The 18,331-nt window shown below is 45.0% G+C and overlaps 1 protein-coding gene and 1 long non-coding RNA gene across 2 annotated transcripts in view; one reads left to right on the plus strand and one right to left on the minus strand.

Annotated features, from left to right (window-relative positions):
• Window positions 1-1,430: 1,430 nt before the first annotated feature.
• Window positions 1,431-18,331, plus strand: part of LOC114607704 (obscurin-like) — a 46,941-nt gene continuing 30,040 nt past the window's right edge. Inside the window, exons 1-12 of the mRNA XM_077936689.1 lie at window positions 1,431-1,896; window positions 2,401-2,569; window positions 4,074-4,155; window positions 4,315-4,515; window positions 6,842-6,902; window positions 7,062-7,139; window positions 8,996-9,168; window positions 11,583-11,609; window positions 12,941-13,093; window positions 13,830-13,875; window positions 14,045-14,122; window positions 14,909-18,281. Coding sequence (XP_077792815.1) covers window positions 1,660-1,896; window positions 2,401-2,569; window positions 4,074-4,155; window positions 4,315-4,515; window positions 6,842-6,902; window positions 7,062-7,139; window positions 8,996-9,168; window positions 11,583-11,609; window positions 12,941-13,093; window positions 13,830-13,875; window positions 14,045-14,122; window positions 14,909-18,281 — 4,678 coding nt within the window. The 5' untranslated portion in view covers window positions 1,431-1,659. The remainder of the gene's footprint in view (window positions 1,897-2,400; window positions 2,570-4,073; window positions 4,156-4,314; window positions 4,516-6,841; window positions 6,903-7,061; window positions 7,140-8,995; window positions 9,169-11,582; window positions 11,610-12,940; window positions 13,094-13,829; window positions 13,876-14,044; window positions 14,123-14,908; window positions 18,282-18,331) is intronic.
• LOC144329289 (uncharacterized) overlaps window positions 1,930-18,331 on the minus strand; it is a 37,980-nt gene continuing 21,578 nt past the window's right edge. Inside the window, exon 3 of the long non-coding RNA XR_013394765.1 lies at window positions 1,930-2,231. This is a non-coding gene — a long non-coding RNA (uncharacterized LOC144329289). The remainder of the gene's footprint in view (window positions 2,232-18,331) is intronic.

Genomic DNA, 18,331 nt, shown 5'->3' on the forward strand with positions numbered 1-18,331 from the left:
TGCATTTTGTCTTTGGAATCTGAAACGTTATTATGCCATGTTTCTTCCTCCCAAACACAGCATTCAGGAGTTTTTGACTTTGGCCATCAAGTCCTTAGGTCAATGGAGTGCTTTAACTCCCATTGTGTGTATGGAACAAAATAAGCTACATTCAGGAAACAAAAACCTTGAGACACTCTGGGAAAAGTTTGGGGCAAGTGCCCCCCACCTCCAATTTGGCCAAGTCTCAATGGCCTTCCAGCTTCAACCTTGGACACAATGATCTCTCATTACTTTGATCGCTGCCTGTGACTGTTCTGGCCAGCCTGTGAGCTCATGTGTGAGCCAGACATCAGTTCCAGGCTTTCCAGCTCCAAAATGATTGCTGCATCTTTTGACTCTTACACTTGAGAGGTACAAATGCCTTGTGAAATTGAGCATGTAAACACTGGTACAGTGGGGGGGTGGGTGGGCTGTACAAGATTTGAAGAAGAATTAGAATCCTGAGGCAGGGGGAGCCTTCTTTCCTCAATCCCTCAAGACACATAGTTTGAATACTTTCTGTTGGAGGGTCCTTGTTAGATTTGTATTCCCTACTTGCCTTATTAAAGGTAAAGGGACCCCTGACCATCAGGTCCATTTGTGGCCGACTCTGGGGTTGCGGTGCTCATCTCGCTTTATTGGCTGAGGGAGCTTCCAGGTCATGTGGCCAGCATGACTAAGCCGCTTCTGGAGAACCAGAGCAGCTCATGGAAAGGCCGTTTACCTTCCTGCCAGAGTGGTACCTATTTATCTACTTGCACTTTGACGTGCTTTTGAACTGCTAGGTGGGCAGGAGCAGGGACCGAGCAATGGGAACTCACCCCGTTGCGGGGATTCGAACCTCTGACCTTCTGATCGGCAAGTCCTAGGCTCTGTAGGCTCCCACAGTGCCGCCCGCATCCCTTAACTAAAACTCATTAACTAAAACTTATTTAGGAACTGCTTATTTGATCTTATGGTGCATGTGATTAAATAGTGCTTGGTTGCAATAAGGGTATGGATGGAGGCCAGTAAGCTGAAACTTAAACCAGGTAATACTGAGATGCTATCAGTGGGAGGATCCTCTCTCCAGCTGAGTGGTATGCAGTTGGCTGTAGATAGGGACCACATCTCCTCCCAAGGAGCTTGAGGCACAGGCAGTGTTGGTACTGTGGCATGCCTTCCACCAACTTAGGCTGGTGGCCCAACTACAACCCTATCTGGACAGGGATCGCTTGGCTATAGTCATCTAAGCTCTGGTAACTTTTAGACTGGACTACCGCAATGTGCTTTATGTGCAGAAGCTTCAGTTAGTATAACGTGGCTGCCCGACTGTCAACAGTGCTCGAGGCAAACAGATCATACAACACCAATTCTCTTCCAGTTGCACAATCTACCAGTATGCTTTGAAACCAAATTCAATATCTGCAAAACAGATATTGCTGGGTTATTTATGAGAGACTTCTTACCAGAGTAAGAATGGTTTTGGAAGTGGGGGAACTGAGCTCAAAAGCTTCAGAAACACTAAAGTCCAGGTTCTAGAAGGCATTGTAGCAGCTGAAGGCACCTCTGCAGTCATCCAGAAGAGAGAAATTGCAATAGCTAGCAAGTGTAAGAAGAAGAGGTTTAGGGAGTTGGCTCTATGATCTCTGAGCACAAATGTCCTGGAAGTCATCTTCCAAGAACTGTGCAAAATTTGGTCACAATTTGTTTCTCATCCATCCTTGTTTCCAATATTATTCTTTTTTTAAGCAGCTGAAACCTAACACTTTTGTTTCATCAGGCCCACCGTACATGCAGGTGACAATTGAAGATGTGCAGGTTCGGTGTGGGGAGATGGCAAAGTTTCATGCTATTATTGAAGGAGACCCACAGCCAACCATTGCGTGGTTTAAGGTAGGCAGCAGACGTTCCCAGACAGAGGTGTGAATAAAGGGAAAGGAGATTGAATAAATCTGCAGAGTAGTAAAATGGGCATGGGATAAGAGATGAGTTCATATACAGTCTCCACTTTTGCATTTGTGGACAGAAAATTGATACTCCATGGATGTACTGAAAGCATGAAGATACATTTCAGTGGTGCACTGGGAATCACCAAGTAACAGTTTCCCTCTCTGCCAGAACCCTCACTGGATTCTGAAGTTCCATTTCGCCAGATGGATTTTCCAGAGGTGGAGCTCAAAATGTTGAAATTCGTGATTCTTCTGGAGATGTATTTTTAGAAATTAATCCTTAAAAAAAGAGAAAAGAATTAAAAACATTTTTGAATGGGGTTGTCCAGGAGATCGTCCTGGACTTGATGGATCGTGTACAAGATTTTATATACCTAGGGAGTCTTGGTTTAGTTTTATCTGCCTTCCTCAGTGGCCTTCATGTGCTATATTTCTCTCATCCTTCCAGGGTATTTCATTGTTGACAGACAGTGAAAGAGTCCATCAGCTCAGTGAAGGCACAAGATACTCTTTGATTCTGTACAACACTAGAACTGAAGATGGCGGTGTCTACACTTGCATCGCTAAAAATACAGGAGGGGAGGTCTTGTGCAAAGCTGAACTCGTGGTCCAAGAAGGTAACTACAGTCATACCTCATGTTATGTTGCTTCAGGTTGAGCGTTTTCAGGTTGCGTCCCGCGGCAACCTGGAAGTACTGGAAAGGGATACTTCCGGGTTTTGCCACTCGCGCATGCGCAGATACACAAAATGATGTCACACGCATGCGCAGAAGCAGCGAATCGCAACCCGCGCACGCGCAGACGCGGGTTGCGTTCTGCTCATGTTGCGAACAGGGCTCTGGAATGGATCCCATTCGCAACCAGAGGTACCACTGTATAGAAGTGTGAATTGGTCCTTGCACTGCTTACATTTGCCTTTCTCATTAGTTCTTGCCTACTTATTAGTGGCATGCAGTGTCTCAACAGACTTTCCATTCTTCTGCCTCAAATTGCCTCCTCCAAAATGTCTTGTGACCATCTGAAATTTGGAGATAATCATGTTGTCCTATCTCATAGGATTATTCTTGCTTGTAGGATTATTAAAACAGATCTGATTGTTTAAGTGTTTTTGTTTTTTATAATCAACATAACTCCAAAGAAAAGTGGCCCTTCGTGATGACATCATAAGAGTGGTGCAGAGCTAACAACTTGCTCATAAATACAAGGAAGACAAAGGAGCTTGTGGTGGACTTCAGGAGACAGAAGAGCAATGTCCAGCCACTTTTGATTGATGGGGTCTGTGTGGAGAGGGTAACAACGTTCAGATTTTTGGGCATTGAATTACAAGAGGATCTGTCCTGGAGTGTCAACACAAGGGGGCTTGTGAAGAAGGCGCAGCAGAGACTGTACTTTTTGAGAATTCTAAGGAAAAACCATCTTCCGCAGAAACTGCTGCTTGCCTTCTATCACTGTGCCATTGAGAGCGTGCTCACTTATGGCTTATGTGTGTGGTACGGAAGCTGTACTACCCAGGACAGGATGGGGTTGTGCAGAGTTGTTAAGGCAGCAGAGAGCATTGTTGGCTGCCCACTCTCCACCTTAGAGCAGATTTATGCCACAAGGTGCCATAGGAAGGCACTGGACATAGTAAAAGATCCATCGCATCCTGGTCACTGTCTCTTCGAGCTCCTGCCGTCGGGACGGAGATACAGGACGATGAAGACAAGAACGAGCCGTCTTAAGAACAGCTTCTTCTCCAGAGCGATCTCGGCCCTGAATGGGAAGCCTGGACTTTGAAAGCCATCTAATCTTCCTTGCTGTACTATACTGTATTGTTTTAATTAGGGTTTTTATGGAGCAGTCAAGTAATTTCATTGTCCCTGAGAGGGGGTAATGGCAATAAAGATATTATTATTATTATTATTATTATTATTATTATTATTATTATTATTATTATTATTAAATAATCACTTTCCTGCATATAAAATGCAGTGCTTTGGATACCACCCCTCACGAAAGTGATGGAATGTATGATGTGTGGAATGTGTTCAACACAGGAGAAGTGTATTGACACATGATGCAAGAGCGTGATCTTGCGGAGGCCCGTTACTTTACATGTTCTTGTTGTTTGAATTGCTACAGATAAGAAAAGCCAAGAGGCAAAGAAACAGAGCAATAGAAGAAAGCTTCATTCTTTCTATGAGGTTAAGCAAGAAATAGGAAGGTAAAAACTCTTTTTCACTTGATATTCCACTCGGGTCATAATTATTGTTTTGTGTGGGTGTCTGAGGCATGGGAAAGAACTGAATAGGAAAGTTGCTTCTGCCACAGATTGGAGATTTGAATCAGCCTGTCTTGTTTGTTTTTAAATTTTTTTTCACAGGGGTTCCTTTGGATTGATTAAAAGAGTGGTTCACAAAGGCAACCGAGTGTCATGCGCAGCCAAATTTATCGCCCTGCGAAGCAAAACAAGGGATCAAGCCTATCAGGAGAGGGATATCCTAGCCACATTGTCCCATGACAGGATCACCCAGCTTCTGGATCAGTTTGAAACACGGAAAACCTTGATTCTGATTTTGGAGCTGTATCCTTTTCTTTCTATTTTTTTGCTGAATCCTGGAGGGGGAATGTATGTTAACTCTGCTTGCGGTTGTCTAAGATGATGAAGAGAGCTGGTGTTCAACACTGGTGCAGGCTTTGAAGACAGTGTAATAAACCTGGAATCAAAACAAAAAAATGCTCACAATATTTGTGTCATTGCCAAATATGCTTTGGCGTCGTTTACTTATTTTTTTTGGCATTGTTAATTAATTAATTATTTTTAAGCAAGGCGCCTTAAAAACTAACACATTTATTATGGAAGAATCCTTTGCATCACATTTTATGGTACTATAGGCACATGTGTTGGTGTCAAAGGGAAATGAGATGCAGGAAGTACAGTCAGTGGCAGTTATGTTATTTGCAGTGAACATTCACAAATAATGTGTAGCAGATAATGCAAACTTCTAGCATTGATATTGTAATGGTTCCAAGTGGTTGCTCGAGAGCAAGCAGGCAGTTACCTGCCTACTCGGCTGTAAAGCCTTGCTTTAGCTGCAAAAACAGACTTTATCCGTCCAGAGCGCCACTCTCCCATGGCAGGCTCATTCACTGGCAGAATCCGTGAGTGGGTGGCCCTTAAACTTTCCCCAGCAAAGTAATTTCTTGACGGCCAGTCTGTGCCTCCCCTCTCTGCGCGGAAGGTTACTGCGTAAGGAGGGCATGGGTAACGGAGGACCCCTCTCCTCCCCGCTTTGCCCAGGCAAGGTCTCCTGGCACCGCCTCGCCTCCTCCGAGCCCTGCAGCTCCTCTCCACTGGAGGCGTGGTTACTCTCCTCCGTTGAGGAGGAGCTGCTTCCCCCGATCCTTGGAGGCTCTCTGTACTCCATTCGGCTTTTCCTCTCTCCTTCCTGAATGGATGGCAGTTCCCTGACAGATATGTATTGTGGGGTTTTTTGTTTGTTTTTTTAAACTATTCCAGTTCAAGCTAGAGATGACAGAACAGAACTCTGTGCTAAGTTGTGATTTTGAGGCTTCAGATTACATTTCATACTCCCTCTCAGGTGTCTTTATTTGAGACGTCTGTTTACCCCTCAATTGGGTAGGTGGCATTGTGGCCAGGCACTGTCCCCCATCACAATCCCGCGGTGGCTGGGTTGGGAGGCCTGGTCAGCACATGTGGTCTGCACATACATGGTGCCACGGAAAAAAGGTGGGAGTTGTATAATATTGGGACGCGGGTGGCGCTGTGGGTAAAAGCCTCAGCGCCTAGGGCTTGCCGATCGAAAGGTCGGCGGTTCGAATCCCCGTGGCGGGGTGCGCTCCCGTCATTCGGTCCCAGCGCCTGCCAACCTAGCAGTTCGAAAGCACCCCCGGGTGCAAGTAGATAAATAGGGACCGCTTACTAGCGGGAAGGTAAACGGCGTTTCCGTGTGCTGCACTGGCTCGCCAGATGCAGCTTTGTCACGCTGGCCACGTGACCCGGAAGTGTCTCCGGACAGCGCTGGCCCTCGGCCTCTTGAGTGAGATGGGCGCACAACCCCAGAGTCTGTCAAGACTGGCCCGTACGGGCAGGGATACCTTTACCTTTACCTTACATATAATATTTCATATAACATAAAACTAATGGAAGAACGAAAACACATCAGCCTCATAGACAGTAAAACAACCTTAGCAATACTCTAACAATAAACAACTTGGCTCCCAGTACATTGCCAAGGACAATTCAAAGTGTTGGTGTTGACCTTTAAAGCCCTAAACGGCCTTGGTCCTGTATACCTGAAGGAGCATCTCCACCCCCATCGTTCAGCCCAGACACTGAGATCCAGCTCCGAAGGCCTTCTGGCGGTTCCCTCACTGCAATAAGTGAAACTACAGGGAACCAGGCAGAGGGCCTTCTCGGTAGTGGCGCCCACCCTGTGGAATGCACTCCCGTCAGATGTCAAGGAGATAAATAATTCTATGACACCTTCCATAGACATCTGCAAGCAGTTCTGTACGCCTTTAATGTATCACATTGTTGTTGTGTTTCCATTTACTCTGTTGGAAGCTGCTCAGCGTGGGTGGGGCACAAAAAATAAATTATTATGATTATAATTATGATTAATTCCCACCCACTAATTATTTCTAGAATTGTTCTGTTATCAGCTACACATTATTTGTGGGTTAATAACATAATAATTCCATTGACACCTCTCTCTCTCTCTCTCTCTCTCTCTCTCTCTCACACACACACACACACACACACACACACAATTAAGTAAGTATATTTGTACTAGAAACTCAAGAGATGTTTGGGGCCAGAGAATAATTGATCAGTTGCTTTTTATTGCTCCATAACAAAAAGGATGTTGTGTTCCTTAGTTTGTTAGATGCTCCAATGAAGAACTTCTGGACCGGTTGTTCAGGAAGAATGTGGTGACTGAAGCAGAGGTGAAGCTCCTTCTTTGTGTTTCCTTTGGGGAGGTTGTAGGGTTTTTAGTCAAGATACTATTGTCGTATCCCACAACAGTTCTGAAATCAGAGGTATACTTGTGGCATCTAGATAAATCCACTGATAGCCTTACATTTTCCCCTCTCTCCAACTTGCAGGTCAAGTTCTACTTCAGACAACTTTTAGAAGGGATTGAATATCTCCATAAGAACAAAGTGCTTCATTTGGATATTAAGGTAACGTTTAAAAAGAGCTGCATGTTCGGTTTGCTGCATCATTTACGAATTGCTTCAGAGAATCTGGGAAGTTTTCTATGAAGCCAAGTTTGGTTATTGGTTTTTTTTACCTGTGTGGGGATACTCTGCTCTGAGTATACAGGTGAAACATGCTTCTACTTCTCAGAGGTCCAATATTGCTCTATTTGCAGCCCTTGTTTTGCTGATTTCATTTAATATTCTAATTTTCTGAGATTGTTAATTTGGGGTTTTCATCAGCTGTAGGCTATAATATCACAATTATAACAAATAAAAGCTTGACATATCTCGCTTTGCATGTCATGAGTCTATCTCATATGTTAGTTTCACCTTTTTAGTTGAATTACTGAAATAAATGAACTTTTCCATGATATTCTAATTTTCCGAGGTTCACCTGTAGATTCCCGCTGAAAAACAAGCACATTATAACATTTGGGTTTGATATTTTCCCAGAAGCTGCAAGGGCAGGATAAAATCCCTGGGTTCTGCCAAGGGCCTGAAGGGTAGGCAGGGAGGAGAAGGACCGTAATTCAGTGAGAGGGCACCTGCTTTTCATGCAAAAGGTCTCAGATTCAGTTCCTGGCATCTCCAGGGAAGGCTGCAGAAGAACGAAACTCTGGAGAGCTGCTGCCAATCCATGCAGTTGATTCTCTGCTAGATGGACATCTTGATGGACACCTTGATGGGTGACACCTGGCTTGAGAGCAGTACATGTGAAAAGGATCTAGGAGTCTTGGTTGGCCACAAACTTGACATGAGCCAACAGTGTGACGCGGCAGCTAAAAAAGCCAATGCAATTCTGGGCTGCATCGATAGGAGTATAGAATCTAGATCAAGGGAAGTAATAGTGCCACTGTATTCTGCTCTGGTCAGACCTCACCTGGAGTACTGTGTCCAGTTCTGGGCACCACAGTTCAAGAAGGACACTGACAAACTGGAACGTGTCCAGAGGAGGGCAACCAAAATGGTCAAAGGCCTGGAAACGATGCCTTATGAGGAATGGCTAAGGGAGCTGGGCCTGTTTAGCCTGGAGAAGAGGAGGTTAAGGGGTGATATGATAGCCATGTTCAAATATATAAAAGGATGTCATATAGAGGAGGGAGAAAGGTTGTTTTCTGCTGCTCCAGAGAAGCGGACACGGAGCAATGGATCCAAACTACAAGGAAGAAGATTCCACCTAAACATTAGGAAGAACTTCCTGACAGTAAGAGCTGTTTGACAGTGGAATTTGCTGCCAAGGAGTGTGGTGGAGTCTCCTTCTTAGGAGGTCTTTAAGCAGAGGCTTGTCAACCATATGTCAGGAGTGCTCTGATGGTGTTTCCTGCTTGGCAGGGGGTTGGACTCGATGGCCCTTGTGGTCTATTACAACTCTATGATTCTATGATTCTATGGACCAATGACCTGAGCCTCAGTATAAGGCACATTCCCATATTCCTATGAGAAAGATCCCAGGGGTGCAGGGCCTCTCCACACCCTTCTTCCTTACATTCCTGAGGTTCAGCCAAGAGTTTCAGATTCCCTGGACTACACACCTCTAAGACTCCAATGAAACACACACAGAGCCTCACCCCATGCTAACTGAGATACCACTCTGTCATTGTTGGGGGGATTATTCCTGGAGGCCTGCTGAAACCTCAGAATTCCTGGAGCTGGGCAGGGCCATTGGCTTAGCAGGGTGGGACCCCACTCAGCTGAAGACTAGGGTCTGAACAGGAAGTCATTTGGGGTGCTCTTTCAAGTTCGGGTTGATACTACAAGAGAGAGGATCCTTGCTTGTTTTACGGGTGGTTATCTCCTAGACTCCTCTGCATAAAACACTCTTCTCTTTGCTTCAACAGCCTGCAAACATCTTGATGGTTTATGACGACAGAGATGACATTAAGATCTGTGATTTTGGATTCGCTCAAAAGATAAACCCATCCGAGCCTCAGTACAGTAAATATGGGTCTCCGGAATTTGTCTCACCTGAAATTCTCTCCCAGTCACCCGTATCGACAGCATCTGACATCTGGTAAAATATATTTTTCCCCTTGGGCTGTTTCTTTGCTTGCTTGCTTTTAAATGGAAATATATGTAGGGCTCTAAGGCAGTTGAAGAACAAACTGGAGGTAGTGGAATGACTAGCAGCCATTGAGCATTTTTATAGCACTGTCAAATGTTCAGATTGCTGCATTTGCATTATCTAGTTGCATCTAGTTATCCCCCCCTTCCCCAAAGAGGCTTGTGTGGATGAGGAGAACTGAACTTTCTCTCACCTCACACTCGAGCACCTCAGGCACTTTTTCTTCTAGCCTGGCTCTGGTACCAGGAGGGTGACTGGAGGCACAGAGTAAGGCCGAGGAACAGAGAGAGCTCAGCTCTCCTCACTTGTATATGCTCCTTTGATGTAAAAAAATTAGGTCCTGTCTCTTGCCTCATGGAGCAGACCTGAGACAACTAAATGGCTGTTCTAGTTTAAGTGGTACCATGTCTGATTTGTAGCAACCAGGCTGATTGAGTTGCCTGAAACTCCCAGTGCTTAGCTGTGCTGGTGGCGAGCAGAGGAGGGTGGAGCTGTCTAGGGACCCTGGCTGTTATTGGGCAGATTGTAGGGGTGGGGCTCATTCTGCTTCTACATTTTGTTTCTGCTGGTTGAGGATGGTTTGTTAGAATAAGACACCTTGGACAAGAGACAGCACAGGAGGTAGGGCACAAGAGACGGGCAAACTCTGAATCCCAAAGGGAAAGCGGTTGTCTGGCTTAGGTCAAGGGCATGGGTTCTTCTGTATGACAGAGCAGGCCTCAGTTGACCCTTGGGCTTCTCCTGGCTACTAGGACTGGCACAGTGGGGTAGAAGAACAGGGTGCTGTCAGTCTGTGAAGGCTCCTTAGGGCTGGTTGAATGGGTTGAATGACAACCAGGTGAAAGTAGTTCCTCGATGGAGTCCAGAGTATTCCCTGCAAAAATCCTATGCCAGAAAGCATCCAACATTTTTCATGACTGAATCTGTTGCTATTTCAGTGACATTTGTTTAAGTGTTCCATCCCCTTCAGTTCATGCTCCTAGCCAGCCGGAGATGGGGACTGGGGAGATGTGATGGGGCTTTGTAGACTGGGCCACATGTTGATGTCACTGAGGGCAAACAAGGCTAATCTAGATGGAGGGCAAAGTTCCCTGTACAGTGGTACCTCAGGTTACAGACGCTCCAGGTTACAGACGCTTCAGGTTACAGATGTTTCAGGTTACAGACTTCACTAACCCATAAATAGTACCTCGGATTAAGAACTTTGCTTCAGGATGAGAACACAAATCGTGCGGCGGCAGCGGGAGGCCCCATTAGCTAAGTGGTACCTCAGGTTAAGAACAGTTTCGGGTTAAGAACGGACCTCCGGAACGAATTAAGTTCTTAACCTGAGGTACCACTGTACTGGTCACCATGGTGATCCTGGCCAGTTAGGAAGGGAAGGACAAGCAAAGCCTGTTCAGGGCAGTGTTTCCTGAGGTGCAGCCACACTTGGAATATTGCGCCCATGTCTGGTTGCTGCATCCAGGAAGCATGTGCAGAAGTGGGAAAATTGAAGAAAGAGGCAATCAGAGTGACCAGGGTGCTGGAGTCCACCCACCCTCCAAAATAAGAAAATAAGTTAAATAAGGATTTTCCTGTGAAACCGTCCACCCATGTCGGATGTCAGGGAACTGCCATCGGAGCCTAGAGTGGAGGTAAGGCTCCCCAACGATGCAGGAGAAGGGACCAGCAGGGGGAGAGAGAACACTTCCTTTGAGGAAGGAAATAGGAGTGACACCAGGAAGCAAGGGGAAACTGCGGAGAGAGGGCTCCAAGACTCTTCCACAGAGACCAGCGGGGAGAGCACAGGACCTCCGTTGGGCACGCCCACTCTGCGCAGGAGACTTCTACGCAGGGAGGCTAGGAGGAGACTTGGCGTCAAAGAGTTTCTATGTTGGAAGAAGTTCAGGAAACGCCCACTGACGGATTCTGCCAGCGACTGACACAGCCATGGAGAAAGGGCTGTCCAGCCAGGGAAAGGTTTAGCCAGGCTACGTTGCCTAGAACAGTAGCACCCTTTACGCACAAGCAACCCCAACTCCCTTTACATCAAACAACACCGTTCTTAATATGCCAGCCTCATCTCAATAATACACTATTTGAATTCCTTAAACGGCTTATGTCCAAGCTGTTTCTGGACCTACATTACATTCATGGTTGTGTCCCAAATTATTGGCTCAACCCATATGTATTGGATTTGTTATCAAGAAAGTTCTAAGATCGTGACATAGTTGTTGTTCGGTCAACCATTAATATGATTGCTGCAGGGTCAACCCAGAGGGTCATTTAGATGATCACCACATTAACATAATGAAATTGTCGAAACATATTATATGCAAATTAAAATCTTTTGCTGACACACACCTTTCTCCCCCTTTCAGGCCTGTTGGTGTTATTTGCTATTTAAGGTAAGCACTTTAAATTAAAATAGCATTATATGCGGATACATCTTTGTCACTTTATGGTATGGAAAAATATGGTCTTATATCAGAATATAAAATAAATTGGCCAAAGTCAGAGCTTGTTACCATTAAATGATCTTCTTTATTAAAGGAATATAGAATTGAATTTTAGTATAAATTCATCTAGTAACCTAGTCAGGTGTCTTGGAATAAAACACAAGCAATATTGCAAAAGTTAATTACTTCAAAAAATCTGGACACAAGCAATATTGCAAAAATTAATTACTTCAAAACTAAACATACAATCTGGTATTGGAAGGTGGGTGAAAATTAAGTCATTGTGATTAACTGGAACTTAAAGCCGTGAAAATGACACTTCTCTTCAAATTTTTGTTTCTATTTATTTTCTTTATTTATAAATAAGTAGTTGGGAATTGAAAAGCTGGCTAAAAATTCTGGATACTTTTATGCTGAAAATAAGTGACCCAGAATTGAGTCCTATACTATGTGAGCAGCATCATACTTGGATGGTTTATTGGTACCTAACCTGTGGTTATGTGGGTCATTCCATGTCAGTTCAGTGCGGTTGTGGATTTTGACGAAACTTGGTGTACACCTTTCCCTTATGGCAGAAAGAAACCCCCTACAGGTGTAGCCTCAATATCACCTGTAAGTTTTTCATTTTTTCTTTCATCAACGCCATACACTCCTTGGGAAAGAAGTATCTCCTGCCAGTTATTGTCTGTGGAAGTTGTACAATACCAAGCATATGAGGAAGTGGTGTTGCGCAAGAATCATCACGGCTAGGCCAGCAGAAATCCTCGTCGTGTTATTGAGCTCTGTGTAAAATTTCCAAGAGATCTGATCATTGGATATGTAGGGGGGGAAATGTACTTAAGGCTGAGGATCTCAAGAGGGACAGAAACACAGATTTCACGAAACTTTGAAGTGCTATAAAATTAAAACCGTTTGAGATAGAGGGGGGAAATTTAATGGAGTTTCTTTCAATCATAAGGGAAGGGTGTACACCAAGTTTCATCGAAATCTGAGATGGTGGGTGACAAAACCCTTGCTTTTTGCGTTGATTTGATGTGGAATGACCTGTGTCCTATCTGGCCACTGTGAACATAAATGAATTCTAAGGTCAATGAAGGTCCCAGAGCATTTCTAGTTCATCAAGGAAGTTTGATTTTTAACCTCAAAGGGGATTAAATACAAGGGTGATACATACATCCACAGATCTGTGGATCAGGGCTGTACTGTTTCCCCTCCGTTGTGATTACCCGTAAGGTGCGGATCAATGTTTAAAATGTCTACATTTCATTTCAAACAATTAGCTTGACATGCAAGTCTCCATTTGCTGGGGAAAATGACAGAGCGACCCTCCTAAATATTCAGAATGGAACAGTTTCATGGGATATTCCTGATTTTGTGCATCTGAGCAAAGAAGCACAGGATTTTATCAGAACGATACTGCAACCGTCTCCAGAGTGAGTATTCTTTTTATTTTTAATTTTAATTCAAGGGTGTGTGTGTGTGTCAGTTCTCCAGCTCAGAATCATAGCCATTCAGGCACAACAAGTAGCAATTAATCTAAGCAAACCAGGATTCTTGGCTGTTAATCATCATCATCATCATCATCATCATCATTTATTATTTATGCCCCGCCCATCTGGCTGGGTTTCCCCAGCCACCCTGGGCGGCTTCCAACAAAACACTAAAATACAATAACCTATTAAACATTAAAAGCTTCCCTAAACAGGGCTGCCTTCAGATGTCTTCTAAAAGTTTGGTAGTTATTTTTTCTCTTCGACATCTGGTGTGAGGGCATTCCACAGGGTGGGTGCCACCACCGAGAAGGCCCTCTGCCTGGTTCCCTGTAACTTGGCTTCTCGGAAGAAGGGAACTGCCAGAAGGCCCTCGGAGCTGGACCTCAGTGTCTGGGCTGAACGATGGGGGTGGAGACGCTCCTTCAGATATACTGGACCAAGGCCGTTTAGGGCTTTAAAGGTCAGCACCAACACTTTGAATTGTGCTTGGAAACCTACTGGGAGCCAATGTAGGTCTTTCAAGACCAGTGTTATATGGTCTCGGCTGCCGCTCCCAGTCACCAGTCTAGTTGCCGCATTCTGGATTAGTTGTAGTTTCCGGCTCACCTTCACTATTGTTGGTAGACAGGACCATACCATGACACACAAGCTGAAGCCTGTTTTTCTCTCTTCCCAGGGCAAGGCCGAGTGCTATGGCGTGTCTCTCCCACACATGGTTTATGGTAAGCCCTCATAAGTTCCCTGTTCAATAGATGGACCCTTAACCATCAGTGCTAGTGTTTTCTGGCAAAAGAAAGTCACTTTTCTGAAATACGTGATACCAGATTCTTTGTAAATTGACATTTTAATGTTTATATTTATGTTAATTTATTCCTTCCCTCCCCTTTACAGCATAACCTCCCACTTGAAGAAGCTCACTTCATAGATACAAAACAGCTCAAATTTTTTGTGTCCCGAAGCAAATGGCAGGTTAGTAGGCTCCAGCCCAGCCACTGGACTGTGCTTCAACATGTTTTTGTTCCTTATTCAGTTTCTAGAGAATTGCAGAACCTGCAGTTCAGGAGATCTGTTTTTCTTTATAACATATGTGTTTCCAACTGCCCTTTTCTCATATTTACACATTACAACTTAGCAGTACATGTTAAAAAAATCTTAGAAACACATCATCATCATCATCATCATCATCATTATTATTATTATTATTATTATTATTATTATTATTATTATTATTTTGTATACCACTCTTCATCCAGAGATTACAGGGTGGTTCACAACACAAAAATATAAAATGAGAACGCAAAATATGTAATAAAAACAAAAACAGAACAAAAGCCCTCCTCCCACAAACACATTTAAAAGGACATAAAATGTTAATCAGCCAAAGGCTAGGTTAAAGAGAAACGTTTTCTCCTAGCGCCTAAATATATGTAGTGAAGTTGCCAGGTGAGCGTTCTAGGGGGAGAGCATTCCACAAACGGGGAGCCATCAAAGAATATTATACGCAAAAGGAGCTCAACATAAGATTGCAAATAACAGACTTTGATTGCCATTGATTCACTATATAGTTTCCTTATTTGCAAAAAACAACAACACCAAACCCATTAAAACTGCTGCAGGCTAATGTGCACTGATCAGAAATTCTGTTTCCCAAGAAGCTCTTCTGAGCATCCATTAGAGCCTCTTGTTGTGTCTTAACTGGTTTTCTCCTCTCATTTGCTTTAACCCCTTTGCCTTGTGTTTTATTCCACTGCTCAGCGTTCTCTTATGAGCTATAAATCTGTGCTGGTGATGAGACCCATCCCAGAAATCCTGGAGAAAACTCAAAAGACCACCTCTCTAGGCATCTCCCGACACCTGTTGGAAGAGAGCAGCTCATCAAGCACCAGTGGATCATCTTCAGACAATGAGATTTCAGCCTCCACAGGAAGAAGGCACTTTGGCCCTACGCCAGGACTTCACCTATCTGTGCTTGAGGGATCAGATTACCCAGAATACCAGGAGTCCATAGCAGAGGCTAAGAATGCTGAATCCTCACTGCCACCGCTGCTTACAAGACCTAAACAGGCTTCAGCGAAGAGGGAGCAGGGTGATCGGACACGCCAAGAAAGTGAAGAATTAATGCCTCGGGGACCAACGTTTGACAGAGCTTCTTCGCAAGATAAAGCTGGTTTACTGGTACCTGGAGAAGGGGAAATTGAAAGCACCGAAGCAGGAAGATCCCCTGGATGCGTCCCCAGACATAGCGTCATAAAAAGTACTTTCTACAGCCAGCCTTCTGAGAGTCTTGCCGATGTGCCTTCATCACCAGGCAAAGAGCACAGGAAGCACTTAGAAAGAGCAAAGAGAACCTATAGGAAAGCCGGCTATTCAAAATCAGCTTTAAGTGGCCTCCGTGAACCTCTTCTAGAACAGTTCGAATTGGGAGAGGGAGGATTGTCTGGGGATGAAGAAACCGAGTGGGGCAGAGAAGGCGGAGCTGGTCCTCTGATGACCAAATCGGCTTCTTTTGACACTGCGCAGAAATCGCCGCGAGTTACTTTTCAAGTTTCCAGCAGAAGCCGGTCACTGGATGACTACAAGATGAGAGCGACAAGCTTTGCTGAGGAGCAGTACATTGAGGAAGAAGAGAGCGACTTAATTCCCGAGGGCAGTGCTTTTGAGGCTTGCAGCGAAAAGGGCTCAGAAAAGACTTCGGCAAAGGAAGGCTCAAAGGAAATTGTGAAGGGTGAAGTGCCATTTGCACAACGTGGTGAGGGGCACAGCTCGTCTTTGGCTGCTCAGCAGCAAGGGAAGGCGTTGATTTCAACACCGCCATCTGAAAAAGGAGAGGGTCTGCTTCAGAAACCAGGGCTACCTCTTGCAACAAAGCCGGGAACATCTACCCTAGGAAGGGAAGACTTGGCTCTAACTGCTCAGCAGTCAGATTTAGCCCCAAAGGGTGAAAGTGAGGAACGGCGATTACCTCAGACATTCAAAGCTCCTCTTTGCAAGGACACAATTCCCATTCTTCCAAAGGGAGAGAGCTCAGATTTGAGAGTCACTCCACCAGAAACAGCCCCACTGGTCTCCCAAGACAGTGGGAAGGGGAAAGGCCTCCCTCATAATACAATGCTGTCTTCTGTCCAGGGCAAAGAAGGACCTGCCGTTCTTCAGGGGCCATTTAAAAGTGGAGACCAGTTGCCTGAAGTCCCTTCTCTTCAGGGTCAGCAAATTCAACAAGTTGTTAAGACAAAGGGCAAAAGCCCAGGGGTCTTGCAGACTACGCCAGTGGTGGAAGGCTCTTTGGTTTTACATCAGAAGCCTTCAGAAGTTCTCCTGGAGAGTAAAAGCTCAAGTCTTTTTCTTGTATCCGTCCCTGGAGGGAAGGAGCAGCAGATTCTGCCACAGAAACCATCAGCACCCAGCCAGGCGAAATCAGCTGCATTAAAGGGCAAAGGCACAGCTAGTTTAACTATTTCTCAAGCGAAAGCTGCCCCAGTTTCAAACGCTGAGCCTAAGCATTCACACCAAACACCTCCCATGCACAGTGAGATGAAAGTTCCTGTTCGAGAAGGTGATGTTTCTGCTGGCTTAGAGACTTTGCCTGCTTCTATATCAGTCTCTCATGGAGAAAGCCAAAAGCCTCCTAAGTCCTTCATTCACAGCAAAGCAGTGGCTGCTCCTGGTGAGACGAGGGAGCCTTCTCAACAAGCAGATACCGTCCAAGCATTGATCCATGAGGGGGAACACCATAAACATCCACAGCAGAGACATTTTGCCCCAGGAAAGAGAAAGCTTGATGCCTTTCCTGGAGAGAGGCAAATCTTAATGGCTTCACAAGGCAAAGCTGTTCCAATTTCTCTCTCTGAACCGGAAAAACGAGAACTCATTTATCGTACACAACTTGCTTCCAGTGAGGACGAGTCTGTTTTCCAGAAAGACCAAGGGCCATCTGTTTCAGGTTTCTCCCAAGCAAGAGTTGTGCCATTTTCAGCCTCTGGGGGAGAAATCCCGGTTACTCAAAAGGAAACCCCATATTCCATTGGACAAGAAAGAACCAGAGGACATGTTCATAAAAAACCTGCTATTTATAGCGACACAGAGGCTGAAGCCCTGGAGTACTTAGTTGATGAGATGGTTTGCCTGTCAAAAGAGATGACTGCTTTAGCAGAGTCCGTTTCTGATCCAGAGGGATCCAGAAGACACATTTCTCCATCCAGGGAGGTGTTCTACCCAGGCTCACCTGAGCAAGCAGTAAGACCGGCTACCAGATACCTTGTTCGGAGAGGAAAAAGAGAAGGGGGCATTGGCTTAGCAGATCCCTCAGAAGCAGATATTATATATCCTGGAGAAGAAGAGTACTTCAGTGTGCTACCTTCCATGGGCAAGAAAGCTAGGATGTCTCCCCCTTTCGAAGGCATGGGTTATGTAGGCGCAGAAATGCCCATGGTATCTGATTTTGGTAGTTCTGGGTTTGGGGACAGATTCTCCTATTACTGTGACAGCCAAAGAAGTGACCAAATGTGCGAAATCCGCTTAGTACAGATTCAGGACCTCTCAGAGGACATGCCTCGTCCTGATAGCAAGACAGCAAAATTTGACATCTCTGAAGTAGAACCTGCCTTTCTCAACCTGTACGAACTCTATGACATTGTGTACTTCCCATTTGAGTTCCTTAGCTTCAGAAAAGCCCCTGAGAATCTACCCAGCAAAAGACGTTTGCCTATGGGCGAAAAAGCAAAGTTGCTACCGGGATTGAAATCTCATGCACATCAGGATAAAAAAATATGTGCCAGGGATGATAACTTGAAAGGTGAGGCTGTACAGGAAGCTCCCAGAGATGAAGAGAAAACTCCACCTGAGTTGGACGTAGAGCCAAAAGAAGCCAAAGCACCCCGGCTAGGAAATAGGTCTGATTCAGAAGGAAACATACCAGCAGGGTCTCAACAAATCTATGGTCTCCTGGAAGACCCAGCCAAACAGCGGAGGAGCTCTTTACAAGACAAAGTGGGGCTCTTCAAGCCCTTTGTCAGATCTCAGTCTGTGGAGTTGGTAGAGCAAAGTCTAAAGAAGAAGGTAAAAGCATCAGTCACCCACCTCTCAAGAATGTTGACGAGAAAGTCATCTTCTGATCAGGAAAGCAGGGAAGGTAATAATTTTATATGTGTGCATGTTTCCTTTCTTGGGCTCAGGGTAAAG

Source organism: Podarcis muralis, chromosome 12, assembly GCF_964188315.1.
Source record: "Podarcis muralis chromosome 12, rPodMur119.hap1.1, whole genome shotgun sequence".
In the NCBI taxonomy this organism is placed as follows: Eukaryota; Metazoa; Chordata; class Lepidosauria; order Squamata; family Lacertidae; genus Podarcis; species Podarcis muralis.